Source organism: Aricia agestis, chromosome 1 (assembly GCF_905147365.1).
Source record: "Aricia agestis chromosome 1, ilAriAges1.1, whole genome shotgun sequence".
NCBI lineage: Eukaryota > Metazoa > Arthropoda > Insecta > Lepidoptera > Lycaenidae > Aricia > Aricia agestis.
Genome location: NC_056406.1, coordinates 12,690,327 through 12,705,638, shown reverse-complemented (window position 1 = coordinate 12,705,638; position 15,312 = coordinate 12,690,327). Strand labels below are relative to the sequence as shown.

The window sequence follows — 15,312 nt, the reverse complement described above, 5'->3', positions numbered from 1 at the left end:
TTTCACTTAAAACCTACCCATATCAACTGATTTTGATCATATTTTGCATGTCAGTATAGTTTAAACTAGATTAATACATAGACTATATAATATGCTTTATCCAGTGTTATAAATAATCGGCTAAGAGCGAGAGCTTGCTCGACTTTTCCCACTCATTTTAATAAGTCGCAATTAAATACAAGAGAAAAAACAAATTAAAGTGGGAGCTTATTTTCTTCTATTATGAACAATTCTTCCAGGCTGATACACTTTGGTGTACTAGTTTATTGTCGTAAGAAAAGTAGAGCAAATAAAACACAATAAAGAAAGAGGTTAATCAGTGTATACAAGCCTATTTATATGATAACGGGGTCTCAGAGCCAGCCTAATAAAAAATATACACAGCCGAAGATTCCATTTTGGAAGTCGGTTAAAATGCTAGAGTATTTACAACAGAGAGACCTATCTACTATCTGTCTGCTTATATCTCAGCTTTCGTAAAAGCACGTTTGTTATAATCAATGAAATATTCTTACGCAAATTGAATAATGATAAAAACTCATTTTGCCGAAAACCAACACAAAACTAATCAAGTGGAAGCCCAGACATGTAAACGAAATTGGGACCACTTTGCGATAAAAAAGAAATGTAATTAATTAATACTAGTTTGATAGCGAGGACCTTGAAAACCTGATATCAAGTTGCACTATGTTCCGCGTTAATATATCTACACAATTATAGCTAACGAAGCCTCACGACTTTATGATATGAAATTGAAGCCATAGAAAATCATTTAAAAAATAGAGTATCATAAAATTGTTAAACAATTTAGTAACAAGATGAACGGTAGCGGTACAGGTAACGGCAAACAGTGGTTGAACTAATTTTTTACTTTACAGTCTAACAACGAATTCTAAGCGAAAATATTTATGGAACGATTTAAGTAATATTGTTTATTAAGATCATAATATCCATGGAAGTGCTTAAATACTTGAATTATATAGAGTAACTCCAAAAGCAAATATTTAAACCTACACTCTCCCAAGGTGAAATTTTGGATTTACTTTATATTCGGAAATTCCGTATATTTTTAAGTGAGTATGTAACAATCTGTTTTAGAATTATCGAGACCCAACTATTCTCATTTTGTTGCAAATTTAGTCTACTTTAAAATAATTTCTAGTGACTTCTACCATTAAACAGGTCCTTAGTGGTAAAAAATGGCAAAAACTGAAAACTGATCAAAAATTAAATGGTTTGTCATGCATTTTACAATGTTCCGGAAGGATTTCGAGGTGGAAAAATTATATTTGTCATTACCACCTCATTACATACAACATATAAAAAAATCAGAACTTCCCCATTTGATGCAAGTGAAGACCCCTGTTATGGTACGATTTCCATGGACTACGTGGGAAAGATATCTATTCACATAAAAAGCAAAGCTTATTTGCAACATGCTAGTCGTCTCAGATTCAATGTTACATTCACAAAATTGTATTTTGCAACTACTACTTAAAGCTTGCGGTTTGTAATAAGCCCGTAACGAATAACGATGTTCTGATAACCTGACGTAACTCCATTGTGCTTTGAGATGAACTAACGGCATTTCGGTCAGAAACCGTCGCTAAGTGGTAAGTAACTTGGCAATGTTTTCCTGCCGCTTACTCACTTGCCTTTCGAGCTTGCACATCTTGTTATCTGTACTAAATTAGTCATCAAAACGGTAAAACCTATAAAATGAAGTTGGTGTTTATTTATTTTCTTTTGTGACCCCAATTTTACTGTTTTAACCACACATTACACAGCTCGTTCCAGTCCGGGATGCATTGAACAGTAATATCACATAATTATTGTTAGATACTCTTTTGTCAACACACATATAAACTAGTTTTAATAACAATATGCTTGACCAATTTTTCAAGCTGTGTGCATACTTATTTTTCCGTTTTATCTCTATTTTATGCAGAACATCAGCCAAACACTAACCTTGTTGTCATCTCTTTTAGAACGTATACATACATTTGACGTTTATCATTATTAGACTCGCAGAACACATTGAAGAGACACTCTTTAATGTGTTCTGTGATTAAACTACATCGAAACTTTATCCAATGCAGTATTAAGTTGAATAAAAGGAGCAGAATAGGAGCACTTATATTAAAGACTAATTTTGTCAACCGATTCGCTCAAAATTCTTGTGAAATGATAGTCTACGGGTATGGCGTAAAATTGTAACGGTGCTATTACATCCGACCAATTACTAGTGACTGATTTTAGATACGCTTTCTATTTAAACTATAGGAGATTGGGAGAAATGTATTTATAAACGGTTAGGTTAATTATCTAAAATGTCGTTAAAGTAGAATTAAATTACCAACTTCCTTTAAATACTAGATTGCTAGATTAATTAACTAGTTTATGCCTATTGTAGATTTAAATTGATGTTACGAAATCCTGCCGTATATGTACTGGTATTCCGCGATTAAAAGTAGTATGCTCACTCACTCTAATAGCTTTAGTACGGGAGCCCTAGAACGAATTTTTTTTTATTACTATTAGTCCCCCGACACACCGTGACAACAATTATGGACTAAAATATCACTTTACGAGTACACTTAGGAATTATTTAAACTTAAAGTCAGTATAATATATTATTTCATTACTTTTTAAAGTTGTTTGGCGGGGGTTTTTTTAAATTTCTTAATTTAATTTTTCTTGTCGGTACCGTGAACAGAAAAAACTCGAAAAAGGCCGAAATATAAACCGTTTGACATCGTTTAAGATAGTATTATAATTGGAACATTGAAAGAGCACGGCCCACATACGAACAATGTCCGCATTAGTGTACTCAACTAACTAGTACTGCCTTCTAAGGTTTTGCTACAATTATTAGACTACTGGTTGTGAAACGCGGACAGGCGGAGATCGGTTCAGAGACAGTCGCACTTATGCCCAGTTTCTGAGGTTTTGGAACGAAGTGACTATCGCGCGTTCGGCGTAAAGGGGGCTAGAATTTAGATAGAACGATATTTGACCTCGACACTTTTTTATTAGTAGCTGCAGAGGGCGTTGATAGTATGTGCGTCAACTAGATGGCGTTTTTGAGAATAAACAGCGATGCGTTATAAGTATTCCTGGGCATCAATATATGGCGTTATTTTAATTATTTTTTGAGTGTATATGTATGTACAGGTTTTTTGAACATAAGAAAACACTTTGTTCCATTCGGGTGTCCCTTGACACCTCTTAAGTTGTTTTTGACAGGAGTTTATCTATTCCCTACAGCTTTTGATTGGCTAACGTCAAAAAGGTGGCCAATCAACGGCAGTAGTGGAAAGATAAACTACTGGCTACTGTTAAAATATCTCAGAAACCGGTAATTAATTAGAGTACCTAGGGGAACATACCCATACTACGTGACCCATTTATGGGGGGGGGGGGTCTTCAAAATACTACGCTCGGTCACAAGAGGGGGGAGGGGGTCTAGACTTTTGTCACGTAGTCAATTTCGCCGAGAGAAACGTCATACGAAAAAAATTTTCTCGACATTTAATACTTGACACTGGCATTTATTATGGTTATTTATAGCCAAAAATTATTCTTGTCAATACCACGTGAACAATTGAAGGGCGGGGGGGTCTTGGCATATACTACGCGTGGTCACCAGGGGGAGGGGGGGGGAGGCAAAAATCTTTAAAAAATAGGTCATGTAGTATGGGTATGCTCCCTAACTTTTCAGTATTCTGCAATTCTGAATAAAAATGTCAGTCTAAAGTAAAATATTTACTTTAGTCTAGAATAAAGCACAGTAAAGACACCGTTATAAGTGCGTCTAGACTCTAGACCAAATGTGTATCAGTACCGTAGATGTCGAGAACAATATACGCATAATGATAATGTCACGAGTTCACGACACAATTTCGGAGCATTTTATCCCAAAACCAAAAATCCTACAAGGCACCAGAGTACAGCTTGTACTATAATTGGTACTACTAATAGGATATTATATTGTGACTATAAGAACAAACTACGACGAAGTACTCCTATGCGGGAGAGATAGTACTCGACTAGATAACTATTGATAAGATAAGATGAAAATCTAACGCAGTAGGTTAAGTGTGAAAATATCTTATATATAAAATTGTCGTGTCACAATGTTAGGCCGCGTACTCCTCCGAAACGGCTTTACTGATTTTAACCAAATTTTATATGCATATATTCAGTGGGTCTGAAAATCGGCTACTGGGTACTTTTGATATTGATAAGTGCATTTGTTGAATAAATAATAATAAATTATTACAACTCAAGAATGACGGCGACCATTGTTTGTGCGACGGGATAGCGATGGACGTTGCCATGATGACATACTTACTTAGTCACTTTAATAAAATAATACGGGCGAAATACTTTATATGGCAAAGAAACGTTGCCGGGACAGCTAGTATTGAGATAAAAATGTTGTCCGATCGTAGATCATTAAATTAAAATCTTGCCAAATAACGCCAATCCTTAGCGAATAAATAAAAATTTACTCGGTGCGATAGTTACAATCTTCCATACGCGTATACTCCTTTTACGCCATTTTGTTCGTTACTCACGCTTTACCTTGCAAAAGTTCCGGCCCTTTTCTGAATCTAGGTTTAGTGCTCGGTACCTACGTCAGTTCTTGGGTAAAGGGCGACGTGACCTTGCCTTAAAGAACGGCATTAAGCTCTACATGACTGAAGTCTGAAATATGAATCTCAATGACGAATCTAACTTTTATACGTGGGAGAGCCATGCTTCGGCACGAATGGGCCGGCTCGACCGGAGAAATACCACGTTCTCACAGAAAACCGGCGTAAAACAGCGCTTGCGCAGTGTTTCGCCGAGTGAGTGAGTCTACCGGAGGCCCAATTCCCTTCCCTATCCTCCCCTTTCCCCTTCCCTTCCCATCCCTACCCTCCCCTATTATCCCATTCCCTCTTAAAAGGCCGGCAACGCACCTGCAGCTCTTCTGATGCTACGAGTGTCCATGGGCGACGGAAGTTGCTTTCCATCAGGTGACCCGTTTGCTCGTTTGCCCCCTTATTTCATAAAAAAATGCGAGAAACATAAAAAATATTTTATTTCTTCTTTCAAAACAATACAACAAACTTACCACACGATAACAACCATATTTAATGTGTAAATATTTATAACTATTACATAATAAAATGACTGAGAAGCAGGCATGTGAACAATGTCATTTCTATTGTCGTTTAACCAGTCGGTGTGGAACGTTTCCCGTAAGTCGCAGTTACCATTTACGGCGGTTTAATTCTGCAATTACTTGTCTGCAAAAAATTACCTAATAAATTGCAGAAGAGCAAAATGTTGTAGAGTGGGATTGGTGCCGTGCCAAGAGAAGCCCTTGACCCGAGCTTTTGTCCAACGTCCAGTATTTCGACCGTGGGATATGAAAGTCCCTTCAGATTGATTTATCAATGTCAATGTTTTTTTTTATTTAATAACAGAGGCGCTGAATATTACCTAAGATTGATTCGACCTTTCGAAAATTGTAAGTGCTTTGTTCAATTAAGGCTGACTGGAGGTTATAATCTGTGTAAAACATACGAAAATATTGTGGTTCAATATAAAAACTTAAATTCTTTGTTTATCTTGTAATCATTGCGTTTATACATTCCTATTTCCTTTTGATGATGATATTATTCAATTATTATTTTGAAATCAATAATTTTGGTGTAAATATGTTACAAAACAATAGTGTTTTTGTAAACTACCGTCCTTGAGCATTCTGTTTCTCTCGCCGCAGTACGTGACTTGCTTCATTCGTCTGGACGTGGACTGAATTTGGACTTGATGTTGTCTCAAAAGAGCACCTAAATCTTTTTAAATTTACTACAAAGTATGTTAAGTGAGTAAGGGTCCTCTTATTCCCCCGAAACTTTTTACAAATTTTCAAAGCTAACGGAGAATATATTAATACTAGCTGTCCCAGCAAACGTTTCTTTGCCATATTACTTGTACTATTATCTATTCTGTGGCCATATAAAGTATTTCGCCCGAAGTGACTAAATAAGTATGTCACCATGGCAACGTCCATCGCTATCCCGTCGCACAAACAATGGTCGCCATCAGTCTCGAGTTGTAATAATTTACTATTTTTTATTTAACAAATGCACTTATCAATATAAAAAGTACCCAGTAGCCGATTCTCAGACCCACTGACTATGCATATAAAATTTGGTTAAAATCAGTAAAGCCGTTTCGGAGGAGTACGGTGACTAACATTGTGACACGAGAATTTTATATATAAGATTATATTAATAACAATTGAAAGTCTGAATTTTCTATTGATAATTTAAAGCTTTTCGTGGTACCCAAACAGGTGCTATAAAAATATTTTCAATTACATTACCGACAAACATTATTATTGTCATATTAGTTCCAAAGTCTAGTCTATAAAATTTACAAAGAGGTGATTATGTCACGTTATAGTAGCAACAATTTACATGCTGCGACCTATAATATAAGTCTGCATATTTCGCAAGTGCATGGGAAAGGCTGTTTAGAACTAGTCACGAAGTTTTATGCCGTCTAGAAATAAATCACGTTCGATCTCTAATCTAGATCAAATGAATAATGCGAATTATTTTAAGTTGTATTATATAGGTTGGTATCTAATTTTTATTTTAAAACTACTATACTATATTTTGGAGTGTAGAGAATAGAACATTTATGTCCAAAAAGGTTTTTTCTTTGCTTTGTAGGGTGTAGGGTCCTATAACATTTGTCTTGGACTTGGAATTGGCACTAAAGACCAATATACCCAAGTAGAAAACTTAAAATTGTGTAGCAGATGACTATGATAGCGATATTTTTCATAAAGCAGTAATTAATACTTTACACAACATAACCACAGTAAATTGTTAATATACACCGGCGCTTAGTTGTGGTCACTTGCGACCACAACTTTATTAAGAGTTAACAATTTTAGAGAAGAAAGTTTCCGTCGGTCTCACTTTTCATGAAATCCATTAGCTACGTTACGTCGCAATCTGGAGCGATTTAAGTTATACTTCAATGAAAATGCCAGTGGTGGCCATAATATTATTACTGCAAATCACATAGTGGCCGCTTGCTAGTTCATTATCCTCTGTGTAGCCATTAAAATATACTTCTCAAGTAATTGGAGCGATCAGACAATAAATTACAGAGTAATCGGAAACGAAATTACAACGGAATTTTCAAGAGCGTTAAAATTTTGCTACACAAATATTGTGTAACTGGAATAATTGCTAGTAGATACTAAAAACGATTATTTTTATTTAACAATTTTTAGTGAAGGTTATTTATTTTTTAGATATATTTTACCAAGACGCCCCGGCGGCGCTACCAGTCGCCGCTACAAATAAATAGATAGAGCGCTGCGCAACCAAATGTATACTATTATTCCTTAGCCAACACGTTTTCTTTATCGCTTCTTATCGCAGATCAAAAATGTATGTAACTGACCCTAGTCCCTAGCTGGCTCAGGTAAGGAACTCTGTAGAGCTGCAAATATTTAGTTGGTAGCGGCGGCTGGTTACGCCCGCCAAGGTGTCCCTGTGAAATGTAGCCATTTGTGGCACCTACTATAAATCTAAAGCAAGGAAAGCTAAGATTCATGAGGATAATTAGATGAAAAGAAGAGCTAGATACTTTTAATCCCATAGTATAGAGGATTAAAGGTACTGTCAGAAAAGTTGATTCAATGGCAGATAGCGGACCTTAGTAATTTGGTTGCATTTTGTCAACTCTAGCCGCGAGAACACGACTAATATTGAATTGACAAAACCCGACCAAATGACGTAGGTCCTCCATCTGCCTATGAATCAATTTCTTCGATGATACAGAACTACGGAACGCTAAATCTGGCAAAACCTCCACCGGAGGCTTAACCCTAAAATAAAAAAGGAGAATGTAGATCATAGTCATCAAGATATAGAGTACTGAAGTTATTTCCATGAATGTTGCAATATTAAACTAAAAACGCTGATAAGTCACGCTTTCAATGTTAAGATAAAATTCCATTCATGTTCGTCGAAAATACTGTTGCCTGAATTGCCGTTTAGGTACTAAAATTATTACATTCAAGTCACTTTTTCGTGTGCCATTTGACCAAAGTACGGTGCTACAGCTAATATTAAAATAATGATGATTTCTATACGGTGCGTTCGGCTGTTTTCAGTTTAAAAATTCAGTCGCTTATAAATTGCATCGCAAATAATTTGACATGCAAAATCTTTTGTTTTTACACTGGCGATAGCGTGTGGCGGAGTTTTCCACACCTGCTGGCTTATTTTTCAGCAAATTTTTCATGAATTTTCTCGCTTGATTAAAAACTTTAAGATACTTACGACTTATATCCATAGCCAGTGTGTTCGCTATACATACACCCATCATGACTATTTTGTTCTTTTAACTTTTTTAGCCACAAAAAAACACAGTCACAATTTTGTCACTCTAATTCACAGTGTACACTTAGTCACTTGTTTGAACAACTGTACTTATAAGGTCCGTGGACCGTGTACAGTCAGATACAGTCGCGCTCACAAGCCAGTCGCTAGCCGAGGCATGACCGACTGGCAGCAAACGCGGATGCCGACTACAGAGGCAGCTATACTCGAGCCGCGAGTAAAAGGCACTGCTTCCCAACATGTACCGCATTGTTTTGCAATGTTTTGTACCATTTTTATACGTGATAGATACTATTAATTGTTCTAAGAATATACTTCTTCCGCTACTTTGTAGTTGGTTGAAATGAGATCTCCATAAACTTCTTTGATGTTTGAAATGTTGTAAAAGATTTTTAACAGTCCTACATTAGCTATTTCTTTTATGTGATTAAACCAAAGTATCTTCCTGAATCCTGATTAAAATTGATTTCTGTAATCATTTAAAATGGCATGTTCACAAGTCCCTAAAATCTGTGATTATATTAGATTAGGTCAAAGATATTAAGTATAGTCTTTGTAACATCAAGATAAAAGAGATTAATGTACTGACAATTAAGTATCATGTAATTTAATTACAAATTACAATATTAATGGCTTTCTTAATTTGTATTTAGAAAGGAATTAGGTACTTTACTAAAATGTTTAAATTATTTACAGTAAAATTAAATTAAGTTTTGTTAATTAAGACGTGGGAACACAATATAATTATTTTTTACCACTTACTAATTAGGAACTTATGTAATTTTAATGATTTAGGAGGTGCTTTATCTTGCATCAATATTTATATAATTTAAGGAAAATAAATTAATATAAATCATGCACGTCTTTATCAATAAACTAACAAAGGTATTGTTGACAATGCCATAATAATATATTGTGTTTTCTTTGTATAGGAAGTGATATGAAGTATAATAGAGGTATAGATACTGTATTTAAATATTATAACTGAATAGATGTCCGTACCTTGGCCTTCCATTTTATGCAATAAAAATTAATTCTATGTTATTTTCCAGAACTCTAATCATATTGTACTCAAGCAAATCTATTCAGTGGTTAATGAATGATATGGTGGTTAATGAAGGTATGAGAAACACCGATACATCGTCCTATTAAAAATATCAGACAGTTATGACTTATGAATATATCTAATACTTTAAACTTTAAATCAAATAACTTCACATGCCGTCATAGTAAAAGGCGAAATTTGCTCTATGTAGATTCCTGTAGCCCTAGCACGGCCACCAGTATAAATGCGAAAGTATAGACAAACCGTGGAAATAAACTTAAGGTGGCGTTCCGATCTTTTTTCGTTACGAAAAATTCAATTAAAATGCCATTTTATGACAGACTATAGTCCTAAAAATTCAAATAATATCCTACTCTATGACATATACTATAGTCTGTCAAAGTGGCATTTTAATTGAATTTTTGTCGGTCGCGATTGGCCGCAGTAAAGTACGGAACGGCACCTTAAGTTTATTTCCACGGTTTGTCTATACTTTCGCATTTCTACTGGTGGCCGTGCTAGGGCTACTGATCCTTTGTGGCCTGTGGGTTGTTGGTCTACGCCGTAGCTTCGTAGAGCGTAGCCTCTACGAAAATAGTTTTATTCGATTGCCAATATTTTCCCGTAAAACATAGCTTAATTCAACATTGGAGACATAACATTGCATTCTCTATGAAGTGTAGAATGTATGGCTTCCAATTCGCTTGCATTCAGCTAAAAATACTTCCGAGTTCTAAATATAGTCTCGAGTATTCACATTCATAATAAATGGCAGGTTAATCATCAAGAGTACCAATATTAGAATAAAGAAAAATGAGGAAAAATATATTAAATCCTACAGGCCACAACCAACAATTATGACGAAAAGTCAAAAACCCAAATTTTCCTATTTTGCAACATTAATGCAAGCCGCATTCCTTTTGAAAACGACAATACACACAGTTTCTTATCAGATTACAAAGTCGTCAAACCGACGCCATAATGATATTTATAATATTTTATGAGAATATAGTAGAATATACAGGAAGTAACATCACTAAGTGTGTATGGGTTTTAATATAGAGGTCGCTGTGAAGGTTGCAGCGCTGAAAAAGTAACCTTTTTTATTTTTGTATGGGAAAATTCATCTCGGGCGCTTGCCCATACAAATCACAAAAAAATTGCTCTTTCAGCGCTGCTACTTTCACAGTGAACTCTTTATTATAACCTATACAAACCCTAAATTATTATCACTTAGTTTTGTTTAATTAGAGATTCCATTAACCAAGCCCGACCATATAATAAGCCCTAACAGATGAAATTCCCGGCTTCGTCCGGATCGATACATCTTGATGACCTAGACCCGCTCCACGCGGAGATGGCGGAGACTGCCAGGAGCCCTCCGACTGCGCTGTTTACGTAACACTAACGAGCTTTCCCGCTGCGTGACGTCATCGTGTAGAACGTGAAAATATTATGAAGGAGTGTTATAATATTAAAGTATGTTCTCTATGTTACTTTTTGGAATAAGGTTGGTGCGTTTATGTTATTACACTGTTTTTTTTTTAATTTAATAAATTATTATTTTAAATTAACTTTAAAAAATTATAGAGTTCGTTGTTTGAGTGGAAAGTGTAAAATTGCAATTTTCAACACAAAACGTACTAAAAATTGTAATATCAACAGAGCATACTTAGTGCTTTCCTAGAAATGTATACTCGTAGCTGTAAGATTTTACCCGCTTTACTCCTGCATGAAACTAGGAGAATAAACATGAAGAGATAAAATTAATTTTCCTCATAGGTCAATGGGTAAAGACTAAAGAGGTAAACAGAACTTTTAGAAGATAAAAGAATAAGAAACACTGGAATATAGCCTATTCTCAGCACTTATTATGACTTTGCTGTCGTATTTACAAGCAGATAACAATTGAGACAACAATCGCAACCAGTTTTACAGAATTTATGAAGAATCTAGAATATTTCGTATGTATTGAATGCCATAGCATATGAGTAGGAAATATTTTAAGACTATTTAGATATTTAAGAAGTGAACTAAGGAAATTCAAATAATGATTTCTAATCTAAGTTTGGCATGGAAACCGGTGCCTGCTCTACCGGTGATTAAAAAACCTTATTTGGAAAAACTGAAATAATAAAATTAAACTGAAAAAATTAATGAAACGATTCATTAAAAAAATATGTGTTACAATAATAAAACCATAAAACATTTTAAACAACTTATATACTGACAATTTAGCACTTAGTAGTAGCACAGAATAGATAATAGTACAAGTAATAGTAGCTTTGGTTACGTTGGATCTAGACACGTCTTGAATTTTAATACAAAATAACTTAGGTTAAGAGGATTCCACACCGCCATTTTTTCCATACAAACGTTGTCCCCTGTTTCCTCCCTGGATAATGCTAGTAGAGTTATAATTTTTTTCCTGAATATCTACGGCCACTAATACAATGTCCCTATGTTTTCTTTTTTTTCATAATTTAATTATTAAATAAGATATGAACGTTCAAAAACCCAAAAAAATGGCCAGATTTTCCACTGTGTTCAAACGTCCAGAAAACAGATTTGGATAGATTATACAAAAAAAGCAAAACATAGGAACACAGCTCAAGCCTTTTTTTCATCTTTAATGAAAAAAGTACTTAAATTGGTTAAGTTTTGGAGAAGGAATCAGGGGACAACGAATCGTTGATTTTCTGGATTTTCTGCAGTTGTCTCTATCGCGTTCTGCGGTATAGGCTTGAGGTAAGGGAGACAACTATAGATATTACACGTACTTTTTTTTCATTTCTCTAGCCGCTGTGGTATCCTCTTAAGTATTAAAGTTGTCATTTGTATCGGTTTAAGGATTGAGATTTGAGGATCTTGTAAGGTATCAGGTATGGTCTTCTTAAAGGAGGTAGGATAAAAGATGGGTCTGTAAGATCAGAAATCTGGAAATGGAAAAGTTAATCTTTTTGCAATTAATGCTAACTAGGAATTGCATTACAAAGATTTGACATCAGCGGGGCTAAAATGGTCGCTTTGGAGAGTGATGTTATGAATCATAATATGATTCATTTTTTTAAAAACGTAAAATAATCACTCTGCTTGCAATTCATATGTCTAGTAATTCGCGTGCGAATTGGTAGACATATGAATTGCAAGCAATTGCATTATTCGTACTAATTTGACATTCGTCAGTTTGACAGTTTCGACGATTCATTTTCTGAATTGATTTGAGAGGAATTGCAAAATGTGACCATTTTAGCCCCGCAGGTTCTCTCCACGTCTTTCGCAAAAATTATCTCAAAGGACAACAAAAATTGCGACGAAATACGAGCATCGGGCACTACGGAATTCTGCATAGTTCGTAGTCTTTTCGCATTGCACGCGTATCTAATTCTTATAGCAAAATATAAATTAAGTACAGTAGACTGCACATTAGACCACATAAATCAGGCTCACGCATCTATTAGCGTGAGTTCAGGTAACTTGACAAATCAATGCCAAATCACGTACCCATCTGCATCACGTCGAACTTTGAGACGCATCCTATATCTGTATTGACTATTGAGCGATTTTACTTTACGGTCACGGCTGACTTACTCTATTCATACATCTATTATAAATTATAATACATTCATAGGATTGTTTTATCGTTAAGCGTTTCGGCAGCGCCGTTGGAGCGCCGCGCGTTCGAAGATGTATGGGGATTGGGGGTAGTGGTTGCGTTTAAAAGTCGCGCGCTTGAGCAGCGTCTTTCGTCCGTTCCTTCGTTACAATATCTTCGAACGCGCGCGCTCTAACCATTGTAAAACCAGCCTATTGTGCATAAAGGGGAACATTATAACACCATATTTAGTATACTCACTGAGCGTCCTCGTGAACTGCGTCCTCCGCAGCGGCCGGCCAGCCTCTATGGACTTCAGCAGCCTCTCGCGCGGCGTGCAGTCGCGACGAGGTGGCGGCAGCTTACGCTCTGATGCCTGGGACAAAATTAGATATTGTTAGTATAGGGCACGCCAGGAAGTGTAGGTGGCAGCACATGTCAAGCAATATCTATAATGTACCATCGAGGAAATTGATTCCTGGGCAGTTGACGGACCTACGTCGTTTGGTCGGCTTATGTACAATTTAATGTTAGCTGTGATCGGTCGGATGGGTTTGACGTAACGCGACCAAATTACTTAGGTCCGCCATCTGCCTAGGAATCAACTTCTCTTATAGTACACATGTCGGATGTGTGACGCCAGTATTTGATGATGAACTACTATTGACAACGCACATGAATAATACAAAACAAGTTACAGATTGGCAACACCATTTCGTAGCACAATTGTAGCGCACATTCTCTATTAGATTTCGTCATTCGAGGATTGAGGTAATATTATGTCTAGTGTCTACTTTGAATTAAAATATATTTTTGCGGATGAAAACTTTCTCTTTTGCTGTATAAACATTCTATGATATTTCATAGAAATCAGTTCAGCGGTTTAAGCATGAAGATTGAAGAGTATAGACGGACACAAGTCATATTATCACATTTATAACAATCCATAATAAATTTTACTTGTTTCTAACATAATGTTTTCGTGTCAACGGATATACAGAATTCATAGTAAGCAGTAATAAGTGGACCACGAATGTTATTTACACTGCTATGGCCTCATCGATCGCGCTGATTTAATAAAACTAAACACCAGATACAAAACGTGCACGTATAAGAAAAACATTATTAGGTATGTAGCGTCAGCATAAAAAATTGGTTCACGTTTGGTTGGTATTCGAAACACAGCTTGGAGAATTATACAGGACTAGATGACTCGCAACTTTATTTGGCAATAATTCATTAATTTTCTGTGTGATTACCCAAAACTTATTATTTCATTAATATTAGGCTAATGGTTTAAACGTGAAGGACTAGGTAATAGACTTATTTTAAAAAAGGCATTGTAAAAGGCATTAATAATTGTGACTTGCAGCCTTCAAGTACTATCGAGGAAGTTGATTCCTATGCAATTGACAGACCAACGTTATTTGGTCGAGTATGTCAATTCAATGTTAATTATGATCTGTCAGCTGGGTTTGACGTAACGCAACCAAACTACTTAGGTCCCCGATTTGCATAGGAATCAACTTCTCTGATAGTACAACATTGGATACTTAAAAGCAAACATTGGTATGGTTTTGCTATTTTATGTCGGTGGGGGAGTAAAAAGGTTTATCTAAGAATTAATATCAATTTAAAATTATTAGCAATTTGCTTCTTACCTTTTTCAGTGGCGGTCTACTTCTAATAAATTCGAGAATCATCGCATGCGCGTCCTTCTTGACACTAGAAGAAAAATAAATAGAAAAATAAATAAATAGGTACTTATAGTCCGTACTATTTTTTTGATACGACGTCACATAAAACTCAAAACTATTCGATTTTTATTTTTTATGGCTTGCGATATTTCAATTAATAACAATATTAACCCATCAAGCCCCATAAGCTAACCAGTGAGCGAGACACAATAGAATAACAATAGATTTCCAAGAATCCACGATCGAAGGATTAATAAGACTTGTCTTCTATTGTAGTAAGTAATAATTACTAAGATCTGGTTAAATGTCGAAAAACAATATCATAGTTTTTACTTCGCAAACGCAAATCTGTATTAAGGTTTTGTTTCTTTGTCAGTCATATTGTCACTAACAAGGACAAGCTGACTTTGTTCGTCGTGTAAATATTTTCACTGGTTATTCAAGTGGGTATAATGGTTTATTGCGTCAATCGGATATAAAGTTAATCCTGAATTAAATATAATGTATTATTTCTTATCAATATGAATGAAAAGTCAAGATATTATTGTAATA

The 15,312-nt window shown here is 35.4% G+C and overlaps 1 protein-coding gene across 5 annotated transcripts in view; it reads right to left on the bottom strand.

Annotated features, from left to right (window-relative positions):
• The window catches only part of LOC121733452 (protein spire), a 142,663-nt gene that overhangs the window by 21,141 nt on the left and 106,210 nt on the right, over positions 1-15,312 (bottom strand). For all 5 annotated transcript variants that reach the window (XM_042123718.1, XM_042123726.1, XM_042123744.1 and 2 more), the window contains 2 exons: positions 14,725-14,788; positions 13,325-13,439 (listed from right to left, as the gene is read on the bottom strand). In XM_042123718.1, the coding sequence (XP_041979652.1) occupies positions 13,325-13,439; positions 14,725-14,788 (179 nt within the window). The remainder of the gene's footprint in view (positions 1-13,324; positions 13,440-14,724; positions 14,789-15,312) is intronic.